This window comes from Pinus tabuliformis, chromosome 7 (genome assembly GCF_031772625.1).
Source record: "Pinus tabuliformis cultivar Carrire ecotype Pingquan chromosome 7, CPIR1, whole genome shotgun sequence".
In the NCBI taxonomy this organism is placed as follows: Eukaryota; Viridiplantae; Streptophyta; class Pinopsida; order Pinales; family Pinaceae; genus Pinus; species Pinus tabuliformis.
Genome location: NC_142293.1, coordinates 1,507,461,164 through 1,507,477,100, shown reverse-complemented (window position 1 = coordinate 1,507,477,100; position 15,937 = coordinate 1,507,461,164). Strand labels below are relative to the sequence as shown.

Below are 15,937 nucleotides of genomic sequence, written 5' to 3'. Positions count from 1 at the left end.
AGATATTTTTGTAACTGATTTCCTTGCCCTCCCTTTCCTTATAAAAGGGAGGAAGAGACACTTAAAAAAGGTTCTGAATTCTGAAGAAAAAACCACATGTTATTTCTATGATTATATTACTTCAAGATTTGCATCGTCTAGAATATTAATGAAAGGATGGTGATTCCTACATTCGGATACTACGGTATGTTTTCCCTCTGTGAAATTCCATTATGTTTATGTTTCCTCTCTAAGTTCATGTAATTGTAGCTTCATAAATGTTTCATACACTTTTACAGATTCATTTGTGTCGAATTGTTAATGCACATGCCTATATGTGGCTTTCAGATTATATCTTTAAATTGTGCTGCATGAATCATAACATCCATTTCTCCTTTATCCATTATGTCTACCTGTGATGATTGACGCTATGTCATTCATTTCACTAGTTTCAATCCCACTTCTTCACCACTGTGAGCATCACCCGATGCAATGAATGATAAGTGGACTATTCAAAAATTATGAGAAATTAGTCAGTTACGATTATCTCACATGGAAATGGTCATAGATGAATGACTTACTTAACACAGTTGAATCCCAAAAATGATGTCTAATATAATGCACTGCGAAAACCCCCAATACTTAAGTGTAGAACTTTTGAAGCTCCAAGCTTTATGTGATAAATATAGAATTCTCGAGGTTTCAACCTCTATATGATGAGTTATGCTATCTCCCTTTCTTCTCCCATTCCTCTACTAAAGTTGATTAAGCTATAGGTCCTCGAATTACTCGTCCTCGACTAGTTTATACCCATATTCATGTGAGTTGTATATGTGAAATTATACCAGAAATACATGGCTTATGTCCTTGGATGATGGAACCAATCCATGTTGTTTATTGTATATTTCTATTTACGATGTATATAGAATGTATATGATGTCTCTAGTTTCCTGAAGATCATATAAGACACATAAAATATAGATGTTACCAAGCACTGGTCCTATAAACAATCCAAGGATGTCTCTGGAAGCGACAACATATTTTAACGCCATTACCGGGGAATGTATTGAAGGATTTTTCCCCTGGGATATGAAAAGTTAAGAACTCTTTGTGTAGGTTATAAAAGATGTTCTGATTGCATCCTCATCACCTTGGTGACTCCACAATCTCATTTTCATTTATCATCCTAGATTTTAGAAAGCCCCACACTCGCTTAGATACCTCTCAGCAAAAAACCCCTTCTATATTTGACCTAGAGAAATTAATTTCCAATAGAGTCTAGAAGGAGAAAACTTCTACTACCTGTGCTATTGTCTCATCATTCTTTGAAGCTTCCTCCTCCATCTCCCAACACGTTTCCATCCACTACTCAGATTTTACTCCTAAGGTCCTTACATACCCTGCAGAAGATGAGCTAGAACATCGTGCCCCCAAATCAAAGATCAAGGAAAAATAAATTTCAGTTATGACTCCTTTCGTTTCATTTCCTCCTCCTGAGATTGAAAAAGGTAAATCTGTCCTCAATAATAGAAATAGCCACTATACACTGAGTCACACTACTCTCAGCTTAGTTACTCCAACCTTTGTGGTTTTGGGCCAAGCTCCTACTGTAAATATTAATCCTCCCCCATTAATCTAGATGGTTGTTTTGGGCTTCTTACTAAATAAATATGCCCCTCTTAATTTACCTCAACCCCTAAGTGCTATGCCTCAGGACTACCTAAAGCTTTTTCCTATGCTCAATGGGGAAGACAAAAACACTGCACAGAGACACATTGAAACCTTTTGTGATTTTGCTGAGAATCTAAATGTAGAACAACTAGATGTGGTCCTGAGACTCTTTGTGAAATCCCTTGATGGAGAAGCTAGAAAATGGTTTAAAGCCCTACCCAACACATCCATCGCCACCTGGGAAGAACTCGAAAACTCTTTCACACAAAAGTGGGATGAATAGAGAGATAATGAGTATGTCTTCACAGAGTTCAATGATATAAGGAAAAATCCAGAAGAGGATGTTTCAGAATTCATAAAAGGATTCAATACGAAGAATAATAACCTGCCTGTTGAGATAAATCCTCCTCAAGTTGTTGCTTTTGTAGTATTTGTGGGAGCCCTTGAGTCCGAATTTGGCTTTACCCTGAGAGAGAGGAATTCTCGTACTGTAGATCAACTCCAAGTTGATGCTCTTGAAGTGGAAGCAAATTTCACCTCGGCAGGAAAGTCAAGAGGAAAGAATGAACCTCATGAGAAGAAAAGGGGGGAAGAAGAATCATCCTCCTTCAATCAAGGTAAAGAATTACCAGATCTGAAGTGGGAAGAAATGGATAAGCTCATTAAGATTTTATCGCACAACGTGGTGAAGCTTGAGCTTGAGAACAAGGATCTCCCACAATAGAATGCTCAAGGTAACAACTGAGGTTATAACCCACAGTACAGAAGGCCACCATTGTAGATGCTTCAAAGGGAAAGAAAATATCAACTCGATCAGATCCCTCTTCCTCTATATTTAGAATATGATCTAGTGAACAACCACCAGATACACATAAGATGCAAGGAAACTTGTATTCCTCCTTCTCTGAAGAGGAACAGGAAAACATGGCTCACCATGAGATGTTCCATGATAGAGAAGCAACAGTAAATAAGGAAGACATAGGGGATTACTGTAAACAATTTGTGGATTTCATACAAGCACAGCTACATCGAAGGTATGATCTCAAATCTTCGAAATAGAGGTCGAGGGAACCTGAACAACAAGAGGAAACTTCTCCCCAAGATATTCCCCCATTGTTAAATAAAGGGAAAGAGAAGTTCAACCTTGACTCATCCAAATTAAAAATCTCCTTAAATAGGGAATGCAATAGCTCTGAGGAACACACATAAGAGAAGGCACCCATTCTAATAAACGCTATTGGTGATAAAGAAAGAGAGGTAGAGATGGGAGGCATAGAAAAGGGCCAGTCTACATTCAATTTGCAGAAGGAGCTCGAAAAGTTAAAGTTTCCTATTCCTCTAATTGAACTACTAACATAGTCCACTTATAAAGCCCAAATCTCTCAATTCATGCTTCCATCCACCTCAGAACCAACTCATGATTGTCTAAACCTTCAAGAAGAAAGACCAATGGTTTTTTTTGGGCCTCATGTTGAAGAACTTGATCCTTCCACTGCACCCTTCTATGTGACCCTAGTAATTCATGATCTTTTATTGCACAAATGTATGTTGGACTTTGGAGCCTCGCATAACCTCATGCCCTTAGTTGTGATGGAACAAATTGGCTTGCAGATCACTAGACCCTACAAGGACCTATACTCCTTTCACTCTAAGAGGCTCAAATGTGTGGGAATGATAAAAGATCTAGCGGTAAACCTGGCTCAGATCCCTGTGAAGAGCATAGTGATGGACATAGTAGTGGAAAATATTCCCCCTCGATTCAGAATGCTCCTATCTAGATCTCAAGCTTCCAAGATGGGGGGCTCTATCAAATTAGATCTAACTTATGCCACTATTACCACTTTTGGAGGTGAAGAAAGGAGGTTGTACAAAGAGTCCAGATTTGTAAAAACTATGACCCCAACTGAAGGTTCTAAAAATTCTCCTCCCTATTCCTAGAAGAATATGATACCATATTAGAAGAAACACAAGTACATCTAAGTGCGCAGTTAGACCACCATCAGACAGATTAAAACCAAATGTGGAATTTATAATTTGACGGAGTGAATTCCAAAGAGGGAAATGGAGCAGGAGTATTGTTAGTACCTCCTGAGGGTGGCTTGATACCCCTCTCATCCAAGTCGGAGTTTGAAGAAACCAACAACATGGCAAAGCATGAAGCATTGCTCCTTGGGCTACAAACAACACGGAATGTGAATATCGAATGCTTAACTGTGTGTGGAGACTCTAATTTGATTATAAAGTAGATCAAATGATTTATAGAAGTAGGTAGGGAGTTCACTAACTCAATTAGAAGGTTCATAGAGGAGATTAAAAGAGTTGAGCATCAATTACCAAGTTGGGGACACATATTAAAATTTATGTCCAAGTATTTTATGAGGTACATGATGGTTTTCATTGATGGATTTCTAGAGAACAATGGAATAAGGCCTAGTACCCTGATGTTGACATGGTGTCATTCAAAGTTTGGTTTTCAAAATCAGCTGAATTTTGAGTTGCCACTTCCTTTCTTCTTCTACCTACTCATAAGAGGTATGAGAAGAACTCAGTCAAGTATCCATTTTCTTAATTGGTTGCATTGGAGAGAAGAGATCACCTAGTATATATACTTTCAGTAGGTATGGACAATTGTCATTCAAGTTTGAAGCCCGAGGAGAAGGCCCTAAGACTTTGGTGATGTGCTGTCAATTTTTTTTATTTTTCTTAAAAGTTTTCAGCAATGTAAGTCAATCAGTTAGTAAATCTTATAACCATTTAGTCAATTTGCAATCAATCGGTTATTTTTTCAGTTTGTATGATGACTCCATACCCAATGGAAAGAAGGCTACTAGTCTGCAGGTTCTCAGCACCTTGCCAGTAAGGCACTATCCCCAATTGGAGCTAAAGTTATCACCTTCTGGAAAAAAAAAAAAAAAAAGGAGTTCCAATTGTACAATGACGAAAGAACTGAGAAGTTAGAAGCCATTTCTTGAGCCACATAAGCTATCAAATCTAAATCGTACCCTCTCCAATGCATAGTTCTTGGAATAATCTTTCCAACAATATGTGGAAGTCCAAAAATAGACATCTGGATCAGAAGTTAGAGAAGAATGAAGATACCCCTTGAAAGCCAAAAAAAAAAGAAAAAGGACCAAGCAAAGGCTCATCGCAATCACATTTCGGAGTTTTTCTCAAGCATCAGTGGTGGAGGACAGTAAAATATGTGACCAGCGATCGCTAATATCACAAATCAATGGTCAGCGGTCAATGTACTATATATCAGGGATCGGGGGTTTTCACAGTACAGTGCAAAGGACAAAGCATCTTGCGATCAGTGATCTCCAATATCGATGATCACAAACGTTAGAGGTCCCAGGCTCATCGCAAATCACAAATCCCAAGTTCCCAAGAGAAGTGACAGGGACAATACAGTGAACTTGTGATCAGCAATCGCCAATAGCACATATAGAAAATCGGCGATTGGAGGCCCAGTGGTCTGGAAAAGTTTTGATGTAGTGTTAAAGCGTCAGGACTGGTAGATTTCATTTAACAAGGAAATTCAATAAAAACCAAGGGCGAATGGGTCCTTTTCTCTCTCCTCTAGGGGTCCACGTGGCAAAGTACCATTGGATCTGATAATGACACGGGGCAACTGTCATCAACAATGAGCATGATGTGGTGGTATGGAGGACACGTGGCACACAAATTTGGACTTTTTACGGGACATAAGGGACCAAAACTAGGTGAAATGTGTCACCACTCATAAGGTGACATGTGGCAGCACAAAGATGACATCACATCGCAATCGCAAATCAACATTGGTAGGATGAGGAATTTCTCTTACACAAAGAAAGCCTCCAATTGTGATTTGCGATAAAAGAGCTCTGATAAGGGGGTTGGCCTGCGGTCATGGGGATTCAGCGAGAACCGAGGGCTAAGAAACAAAGGGCGATCGCATATCGCAATCGCAAAAGTTAGGAGAGTGCAACCAGAGGTAAAGATTAAAGAAGTCCTGATCACCGACCTCCGATATGAAGCTAAGTACCAGGTCACTGACCCCGGTCATATGAAGAGAATTATAGAAAAGGGCTAAAGCAAAGGGGCCTAAACGGGATCTGAAATATCCTGTTTGTAATGTTTTTAGTGATAATTTCCAGCACTGGAAAATCCTCCATATTACACTATGGTTGCATCACCAGGCATATCATGGCTTCGATAGCATAATATTGGAAGTTAGAAGGGATGGATGAGTCGGCAACCGTGTTCTAAATCCGTTCAGGCCACTATGTGTGATCGATCTCGCTTCCTACATGAGAAGGAGCGAGATTGTTAAAGACTAAATGTTATAAGGAACTGACCAAGAGAGAATGGGGCATGATGTAGTAGAAATTCATTAGACTAGAGGCCAGCAAATAGAATGGTGCGAAGATATTTCTACAGGTGCATCATTTCAGTTTGCTTATTAATAATGTTTTGTTGTTTTTTATTGTTGTTCATGTTATTCTGTTTTATTTTCAAGAAAGGAATCATACTATTGTAATAATGAGAGGCTTCACACTGAGACAACTAGTCATACAGGTAGCTGTAAACTCCATCCAAAATATATTTTTGTAACTGATATCCTTGCCCTCCCTTTCCTTATAAAAGGGAGGAAGAGACACTTAAAAAGGTTATGAATTCTGAAGAAAAAACCACATGTTATTTGTATGATTGTATTACTTCAAGATTTGCATCTTCCAGAATATTAATGAAAGGGTGGTCATTCCTACATTCGGGTACTACAGTATGTTTTCCCTCTATTAAATTCCATTATGTTTATGTTTCCTCTTTGAGTTCATGTAATTGTAGCTGCCAGAAATGTTCCATATTCTTTTACAGATTCATTTGTGTTGACTTGTTAATGCACATGCATGTATGTGGCTTTGATAGTATATCTTTAAATTGCGCTCCATGAATCATAGCATCCATTTCTCCTTTATCCATTATGTCTACCTGTAATTCAGACAAGTGTAGAACTCTTGAAGCTCCAAGCTCCATGTGATAAATATAGAATTCTTGAGGTTTCAAGCTCTATATGATGAGTTATGCTATCTCCCTTTCTTCTCCCATTTCTTTGCTAAAGTTGATTAAGTTGTATGTCCTCGAATTACTCGGCCTCCACTACTTTATACCCGTATTCATGTGAGTTGTATATGTCAAAGGATACTAGAAATACACGGCTTATGTCCTTGGATGAAGGAACCAATCCATGGTGTTTATTGTATATTTGTATTTATTATGTGTATAAAATGTATATGATGTCTCCAGTTTCTTGAAGATCATGTAAAACACATAAAAGATAGGTGTTACCAGGAAGTGACAATAGGTAGGATGTGTTTTTTTGGTTTATAAGTGTCATTGAACATCGAGGATGGTGTTCCCCAAGATGCAAGGTGCTATAACAACCCTGGTTAAAAATCCATGTAATAAAGTTAACAAAGGGAAAAATAAGACCAAGGACATGGGACACATATTCCAAGATAAATGTTGGGAAAAAACATAGTGATGGGGATCATTTCTGATTAATTAATGACTATGGAAATTGGCAAAGGAAATGGAAAAGGAAAAGTGGCATTTATTGGCATTTTATTTATGAAATAATGGAAAATAAGAGAAAGGGAGGGTCAAAGGTCACTGAATTGCGTGAGGAGGAGATTGAAGGAAAATTAAGGAAAAATGAAGAAAATAGAGGCCTTAATGATAAAAAGGATTTTGAGGATCAATTCACAACCCTTTTGTCATTTTTAGCTTAGAGCTCTCTCTCTATTCTCTCTCTCACTCTTTCACACTTAAAGTTTTCCTGGACCATTCTTGGAGCACATTGGATTTGGAGAAAGAAGGAAAGGAAAGCAGAAAAGCACAAGGGGACAGCGAGATCAGCAGCTATAGTTAGATTTCTTTATAGATACCGAGTTGCATGTATGATTTACTTGCTACTTTTGGCATGCATGGTGTATTAATTTGGTTATTTGGTTATGATCTATCATTGGCATACAAGATTGCCTAGATTGTCAATGGTTTTGCCTTGCCTTGCCACTTCTTAAATAGCCATGGTGTTGTGGGATTTTCCCTTTTGTTTTCTAGTTGTTGCTCATGTTCCTTATGGTTGTGAGTTGAGTTATTAGTTCCTAGAGCCTTGGTTGTAAAAAGGCTTTGGGAGCCTTGGAACAACTTGGGTTTAGTAACTAGTCCTCGAAGCCTTGGTTGGACAAATGCTCTGGGGCCCTTGGTGGGTTTAGTTACTAGTTCTGGAGCCTTGGTTGGAAAAATGCTTTGGAGACCTGTAGTGTCTATGGGTTGAGTTACTAGTACTGGATCTGCGTTGGAACAAACTCTCTTGAGCCCTGGAAAACTTGGGTAGAGACTGATCTAGTGATGGTTAGTGATGTTTGACCATTAGGTGGAATCAATGATTGAGGGTTGATGTGGTTTGTCCTTTGGAATCCCTAGTTTGGTTCTATTTGGTTATTCCATGAGATCCCGCATTTGTGCTTGGAATATGGTGCAGGGGTAATTAGCTGAAGAGATATTTGGGTTCAGCCCAATCTATGGTCGGGTGGTATGTAGAAGCCCTGGCTTGGTTGGATTTTTCATATGTTAATAAGAGTTCTTTTCATCTTGTATTTTATGAGTAAATGTATTTTTTATGATGTAGATTTGATGGTTGTTCTATCAGTGTTATTAATTTGGTTATATGTTGGTTATAAGCATGGTTTTATGATAGATTTTAGTTGTGGCTCTTATCATGTTTTTATTGGTAAATGAATGGTTATTGAAAACATTACCTAAGAGATGTTATTGCAGCTATTAGGAGAGGGAAACATACCTTCTTAATGGTTTTAAAATAAGTATGAGACCCTTCTATTCATATGTGTGTTTAAAACCTGTACTTTACATGTTTTCCATGTGTTTGAATAAATGCCTAGTATGTTTCGGTCAGTCGAGGTCAGGTTTTGAGTTCATAGTGAATGTTTAGCTTCGTCATTGTGTCAATTATTATTCTATGCTAAGCTTATTCAATTAATGAACACATATGTACTCATAACCTATAAGTACTATGTACACAAAGTGTTTGTATAAATTTGTAAATTGGACCTCCAACTTCCCAAGGTCATAACTTTGGCATACAATCCCCATTTGACTATCATATACCTCATTTCAAAGATCTTTGCAAGGAGCCAAAAACAAATGGATAAAATATTCTTGAACTTTTATGGTATCTATGTTTTCCTTGAAAATTCTGTTTAGGCCATCAAAACAACCTCAGAATTTTAGGACCCAAAAACATGTCAAAAATAGAAAGTTGTGTTAAATTTAAGGAAACAAAACTGAAATGAAATAGGGTTGGGTCAAATTAGGCTGGTAGCAGTGTGATCATGTGTTTTTGGGTGTTTATAGTCAGTTCTGGACATGTGGACCCCATTTTCCATAAGTGCATTTTGGAAATCAGGTCTCACACAGTAACTCTCATCTCACATTTACCTTAGTAAGCTTGTGGATTTGGGTAAATGTGGGAGGGGTGGTTACAGAGTGGTATGAGAGAGAAAAAATCATCATCACCATTACCACCCGTATAGAAGGAGTGAGAAGAAATACTTTCCATAAGAGTTTAAGAAAGAAAAGCCACCTACCTATGATGGAGAAATGAAGGTGTCACAAGATGTAGAAGCTTGGTTACTTGGGATGAATAAGTTCTCCATATTGCATGAGTACTCAGAGAATATGAAAGCCATGATAGATAGTTTTAGTCTTAAAGGAAAAGTAGACATTTGGTGGGAAGATATAAAGAATGTCAGAGGTATTCAGGAAGAGGAGTTAACTTGGAGTGAGTTCGAGATACTCTTCATGAAGAAGCATCTATCTGAGAGATACTACGATGACAGGGCAAAGGAATTCTATGAGTTGAAGATGGAATCTATGACCGACAAGGAGTATATTAGTAGGTTCTTGGATTTATTGAGGTATGTGCCTTATCTAAAGGAGGAGAAATCAAAGATCCAGAGATTCATCAGTGGGTTTCCAGTAGCAATCAAGGACATAATCGAGTTTGATGAGCTGAGGTTGTAGGAGGAAGCCATTAGGAAGTTGAAGCATTTTTATGAGAAATCAAAGAACGGGTATGAGACTAAGTAGGATTCAAAAGGTAATGACAAGAATAAGGGAAAGTGGAATAAGAAGAGAGGAAAACCACAAGATACATATGGCAAGGAGAATGCAGTGCCACACAAGAGCTTTAATGCAGCTGACAGAGGATAGGAATTTCAATTTGAAGAGCAGAACAAGGGTGATAGCATGAAGCCTGTAGAGTATTGGACTTGTGGCAAGGATCATCACAGGAGAAATTGTCCACAAGATCAGGGTGGAAAACTTCAAATTTACAGTGCTCAGGAAGCACAAACAAGTGGGGATGTTGGACAAAGTATTCCACAAATTTACATAGCATTGGATAATGTTATGCAACGAGCTCACAAAACAGAAGAAAAGATAGGTCAACGACTTCACAATTAGCCTTTTCAAGGGGGAAACCTCCTTTACATTACATAATTAAATAATTCTTGGATGATACAAATGGCAAGACATAACAATAATAATGTAAGGGCACAACAATAACAATAGTGGGCTTCTATGGGTCACAATAATAACGATATGGGGACTACATGGGCACAACAATATAATAAGGGGGTTGCAGTAATAACAATAAGGGGTTACACTAGTAGTATAGGGACCTAACATGCCCATCTCCTTCAAAAAGTGTTGTACTCAACGCTTGAGTAGTTATGGATGCTTCTATATAAAATTCTCATCCTCCCATGTGGAATCTTCAATGGGTAAGTTCTTCCACTTGATGAGATACTCTGAAATTGATCAATTTCGTAGCTGTCGAGTTCTTGTTTCCATGACTGCTTCAGGTTCCAATATGATTTTTCCTTCCTCGTCAAGTTCTGAAAATATTGTTTGAACTGGGAGCTTGTCACCTATAACCTTTTTTAAGCATGAAACATGGAAAATTGGGGGCACTCGGGAAGATGCAAGAAGCTCCAATTTGTATGCCATAGTACCAATCTTTTGCAGCACCTTGTAAGGACCATAGTATTTTAGTGATAATTTATTATCCTTCTTAGCTTGCTTGAGGGAAATTTGTTTGTATGGTTGTATTTGTAAAAATACCCAGTCGCCTATATCAAAACTTCTTTCGCTTGTGATGTTGATATGCCTGTTGTTTCTTTCGATTCTACGTGAAAGTGAGGTTATCCTTTTTTTTCTTGATATGTCCTTCTATCTTGAGAATTTGAGTAGTGGTAATTCCTACCAATGCATTAAAAATATGGTCAGATTCATTTCTTCTTTCTCTTGGGTTGGTTCTTGTTGTATGTCCTCTTCTTTTGACATTTCTTGATCCTTTTCTTCCTCATCTTCACATTCATTGTAAAATAATTTCTTCTAAGCACACTTATGACCTTTAGTGTATTCGCTATCACAACTGTAAAAAAGGTCATTTTCTCCTTTTTCTTCCAATAATTTTGATGTCAACCTTGTAGGTTGTTGAAGGCTAGGAGAAACAAGACTTCCATCTTTATAATTGTGAGTGGTAGGATTTCTTGTTGCCATAATTTTGCTTTAAATTTTTCTTTCCAGCCTAAATGCCTTGTCCAGTGAATCAGGGTCCCAAAGGCAAACCTCATGTTGAATGTTATCCTTTAATGTCCTTATGAAGACATCGATCCTCTTCTTCTCTGGAATATAATTTACCCTTATATTCAATTTTTGGAATTCCTCAATGTGCTCTGCCATTCAACCCTTTTGTTTGAGATTTATCAATTGGCTAAAGAAGGTGTTTCTCTTGTATCCTCATAACGTGATATCATTTCCTCCGTGAAAATTGACCAAGTGACAAGTGGTTTACGAGAACAAATCCCTTTATACCATAAAAATTGATTTGGTTCTAAATATAAAGATGCAATACATACCTTTTGTAACAGTTGCACATCATGTAGATCAAAATATTTCTCCATTTGTAGTATCCATGTTATGGGATCCTTGCCATCAAACTTTGTCATATCAATCTTTGGAATATGGTGGGTCTTCAATCCAATGTTAGATTCTATGAAATCATGATTAACATTTATTTTTTTCTCATCATGAGTTTCCTCTACTACCTTTTCGTCATTAGGAGGCCTTTCTTGTAGCATCTTTGTCCCACCTTCCTTCAAACCTTCCATGTCTTTCTTCAAATATTCCACACCTTTCCTCAAATCTACTTCCATACCATCAATATTAGCTTCCATGGCACATATAAAACTATTTATCTTAGCTTCGATCACATTCTTCAAATCATCCATCCAATTTCTCTTAATAGGTGTTTCTATTTTCTTGATTTGAGTCATTATTTTTCTCACTTTTACGAGCTCGATATTTAAACGACTGTAACTCTGTAATTTCCGATTTTCAAGTTCTAAAATTTTGGCATGTGGTAGCTCTCTATGACCTTTTTCCAATGCCACCAGTCTGATCGAAATTGGATTCTCCAAGAAATATTTATGCCCAATATCCCAAGATGACCTAATTATATGCTTTTTCAGTAGAACGAACTTGTACGAAGTGCCACGTGTCACTGTTTCAACCTTCGGTGTTGAACATGATAGATATAAAAGTAGAGTCTTTTCTCTTTTTGTAACATCTTACGAAATTTCAATCTGATGCTTAGAGAGAAGGTTATGATGATATTCCCAAGGTCACTTGTTTGGGATGCAATTCGGGAGCCTACAAAAACCCTAAATGCCTCAGACCATATCTCTGAAAATATAGTGAAACAAGATTTGAAATTCAGGTTCGAGCTTCATCAGGATTTTGTCTCAAATGGGTTTTAATTTATAAGTCTAAAACTTTGTATAGAAATAATTATAGTGAAAATTCCACGAGGGCCTATGTTAGCACATAGATTGAACCTCAGGCTGAAGGAAGGCAATGCCAGGGTAACCACAAACCACGCTTAGCCAAGTAGCTAGCCCTACTAGGCTAGGAGAGGGCTCTCTCTGTAAGGATCTCAGCCAAATTGACTGGATCTAGAAACTGATATTAGGCTAGGTATAGTAGCACAAGGTTTGATTTGATTTTGAAGGGGTTTTGCTGGATCAGGAGGAGGCAAACAGTTAGGGCAAGGAAATTAGGTCAAAACTGTAGGGTGTTTGATGGGGCAAGGTAGGCACAATGATCAGAACCTTAGGGTTTGATGGATGAGGTGAAAATACAGGTGAGGAGCTAGGAAGAGCATGTAAACCTCATGGATTCTTCCTAAACTGAAGAAAACACAAATTGTGAAATGTCTACCCAAAACAAAGCATAAAAGTTATGGATTTTGCCTTTTAGACTTGTATAAATTCACATAAAGAGTATCAAATGATGAAATGGAGTCAGCAATACATTTTAACACATGAAAACATAAGAAAAACTTAACTTATCATCATACCACATGGATCCCAAAGAAATAGCCATAATTTTTCATTAATCTCTTGTTGTCACTGATACAAAATGATATCTATCAAAGCCTAAGCATCCTACTGAGTCCAACCCTTAAAAATGAGTAGGGAAATACATAATATAGGCTTCAAACCACCCATCCTAACCTCAGGGGGTCGAATCCATGAGAAGAGGGAAAGATCCAAGAAAGGTTGAACTAATAGCTAGAGTATAGGGTGGTCAAAGTGACTCATCCCTAATCCAAGAAAATTGATTCATTACACCTCATGAACTTGATTTACCTAATGTATTTACCCTAGTAAGTACTAGAAACATGATAATTACATTCTAATCCTCATTTACATGGATAAAATAATGATTTTCCAAGGTGAAAGTGAAAACTGGGATGAAACAGTGAAAATCTGGACAAACTGTCAAACTCGCAGCACCAGTGCTAGGAGTGCAGTGCCAATGCTAGGCACACCCTTCATCTTCAGGTGGAATTTTGAGTGCCTTCCTGGTATCCAAATTGGGCCCAATTTAGATTGTTGGAAAACTCTTTAAGTCTACTTTCCAGAACATCTTGAATTTTTTCATTTGGAGTTCATTTTCCCTGTCAAAATTCAAATCTCCCAACACTGCTCAGCGTGCAGTGCCTAGGCCAAAAAGAGCACAAAAAGGTCATTTTTTGAGGGTTTTTGGTTCTTTTGGTCAACCAGTTCTACTCCAAAAGCTTAGAAAATTCACAGGGTGCATGTACTCATCATTTTGAATCCAAAAATGCTGACCATTTCCTCATTGGATGCCCCAAAAAAGAGTGCAGTGCCCAAGGCGCTGTGCATTTGCCTTCCATGACTGTGCAAAAACTGGACTGAAAAACATAGCAACTTCCTTCAAGCTCAAAAATGGTCCAACATGCCCAAAAATGTGTTTTTATGACTGATCAAAGGTTAAAGGCATGTAGGGATTCCTCAACAAGTATGTCAAGTTTCCTCTTCTCCTCTTGCTTGGTCAATTTGTCAATTTTCTCATGAGCTCTTTTGAGCTTACTCCTTGCCACTTGGTTTCTCCTTGCATAATACTTTGCCATCCTCCTCTGAATATCATTTTCCCTCTTAGTCTTTGCCAAGAGCTTCTCTAAATGCTCATTGACTCTATCAAGCCAATATTTCTGGTCTTGATTGATCATGTTTTCCCATTGTTCATCAACAGTGAGCTGTTTAGCAAGCTCAGCTTGTCTTTTCCTTTCTAGTTCTAGAGCTCTTTGCAGCCCTCTAGTCCTAGGTCTCTATCTTGGAGGCTGGTCCTCCTCATCATCAGGTTCACCATACTTTTCTAATGTCTCTTCAAGAAATACTTTAGCCTTCTCTGCTTCTCTTTGTGCTTTGATGCATTTCACTTCATCAATGAAGTGTTTGGTTTTCAGCTGCTTGTTTTCCTGCTCTAGGAAGTCAATAACATATCTTGCCCTATCAAGATTGGTTTGGAGCTCATTGATCTTAGCATATTAACCTTTAATGACCATTTAAAGTTTATGTTCATCCTCCATTGTGTGCAAGTTTATAAGTTAAAAATATGTTTCTTTCCCATGGAGGCCTTTCTCTTCCTACATGTCCACCTCTGCCATTGTGTAATTTAGAGTGAAAAACAAAACGATAGGGAGGTGATGGAGGGGTATATAGATGAAGGGAGTATGTGGTAATGAGAGGGAATTTTGAGGGGATGGGAAGGATATTTGGAATGTGAAAGGGATGACAGGGAGGTAGGGTTTAGGGAGCCTAGGAAAATAGGTGCCTTAAGGTTAGGGTTTTTAGTTTAATTTAGGAAAAATTAAACACAATGATACATCAAGTAAAAAATGTATGAGAAAAGAAAATAGAGAGAAACCTACTTTCTTAATGTGATGAAATCCTTTAGGTGACAAAAATCTAAACTTTGGAGGTGTTTTGTTGAGTTTTGAGTGGCCCTACACCTCACTGGGCAAATGCATAACACTCTTAACAGGCGCCCAACACCTTTTTTCAGGCCACATTTGGAGGCTTTCCCAGTGTCCAACTTAGGCTTTGGATAGCTCATTGGAAATCTTGTTGAGTCTAATTTCCATATCTGCCTTTAGTTTCTCATTTGGAGTTGATTGGACCCCTCAAAAACTGATTCTCCCAAGGTCACTCTAGAAGTGCAGCAACTCTCCTATGACACCTGTAGTTTTGACATTTCTCCAAAACCATGAAACCTATATAAAAAATGGAAGTTTTTCTTCCTTGTTCTATGATGGAAAAAACCTCTCCCACTTTTGTCAAACTCATCTTTTCTTGGTCAGAAACACTATTTGAAGAAAAATCGGCCCTTATGTGTGGTGAATGACTTGTCCCTTGGAATGACTTCTTGACCAATGATGGAGACCTAATGTTGATGATATAAGATGACCTCATACCTTATGATATCCCTGATTCCTCCTCTACTCAGATATCTCTGATTCCATAGCAAACCCTAGCTCAGTGGGAGAGGAAATTAGGGTTTAGTGAAGGGAAAATAAGGGATTTGTAGAAATTTATAGGAATGAAGGGAAATAAAGGGGATAGGGGGCTTATAAATTCTTAGGAAAATTTTGGGAGGTAGGGAGGGATGTTAGGAAGTAGGGGAAACTAGAATTTCAAGGATTGAGTGAGGGGAAGGGGTCCAAAAGGGCAAAACACAAGCCTAGTCTAGAAAAGTGTCAAAAGCATAGCAATAGGCTAGGGTTTGTAGAAAATGATGATTTTGAGGGATATGAGTGATGGAAATTGTTTAGGAAGGTATATTAAGGATAAGG

The 15,937-nt window shown here is 38.0% G+C and overlaps 1 protein-coding gene across 1 annotated transcript; it reads left to right on the top strand.

The window, feature by feature from the left end:
- Nucleotides 1–9,312: 9,312 nt before the first annotated feature.
- On the top strand, nt 9,313–9,735 carry LOC149253559 (uncharacterized). Its single transcript, XM_089454531.1, has one exon. The coding sequence runs from the start codon at nt 9,313–9,315 to the stop codon at nt 9,733–9,735; it is 423 nt and encodes a 140-aa protein (XP_089310657.1).
- The last annotated feature ends 6,202 nt before the right edge of the window (nt 9,736–15,937 follow it).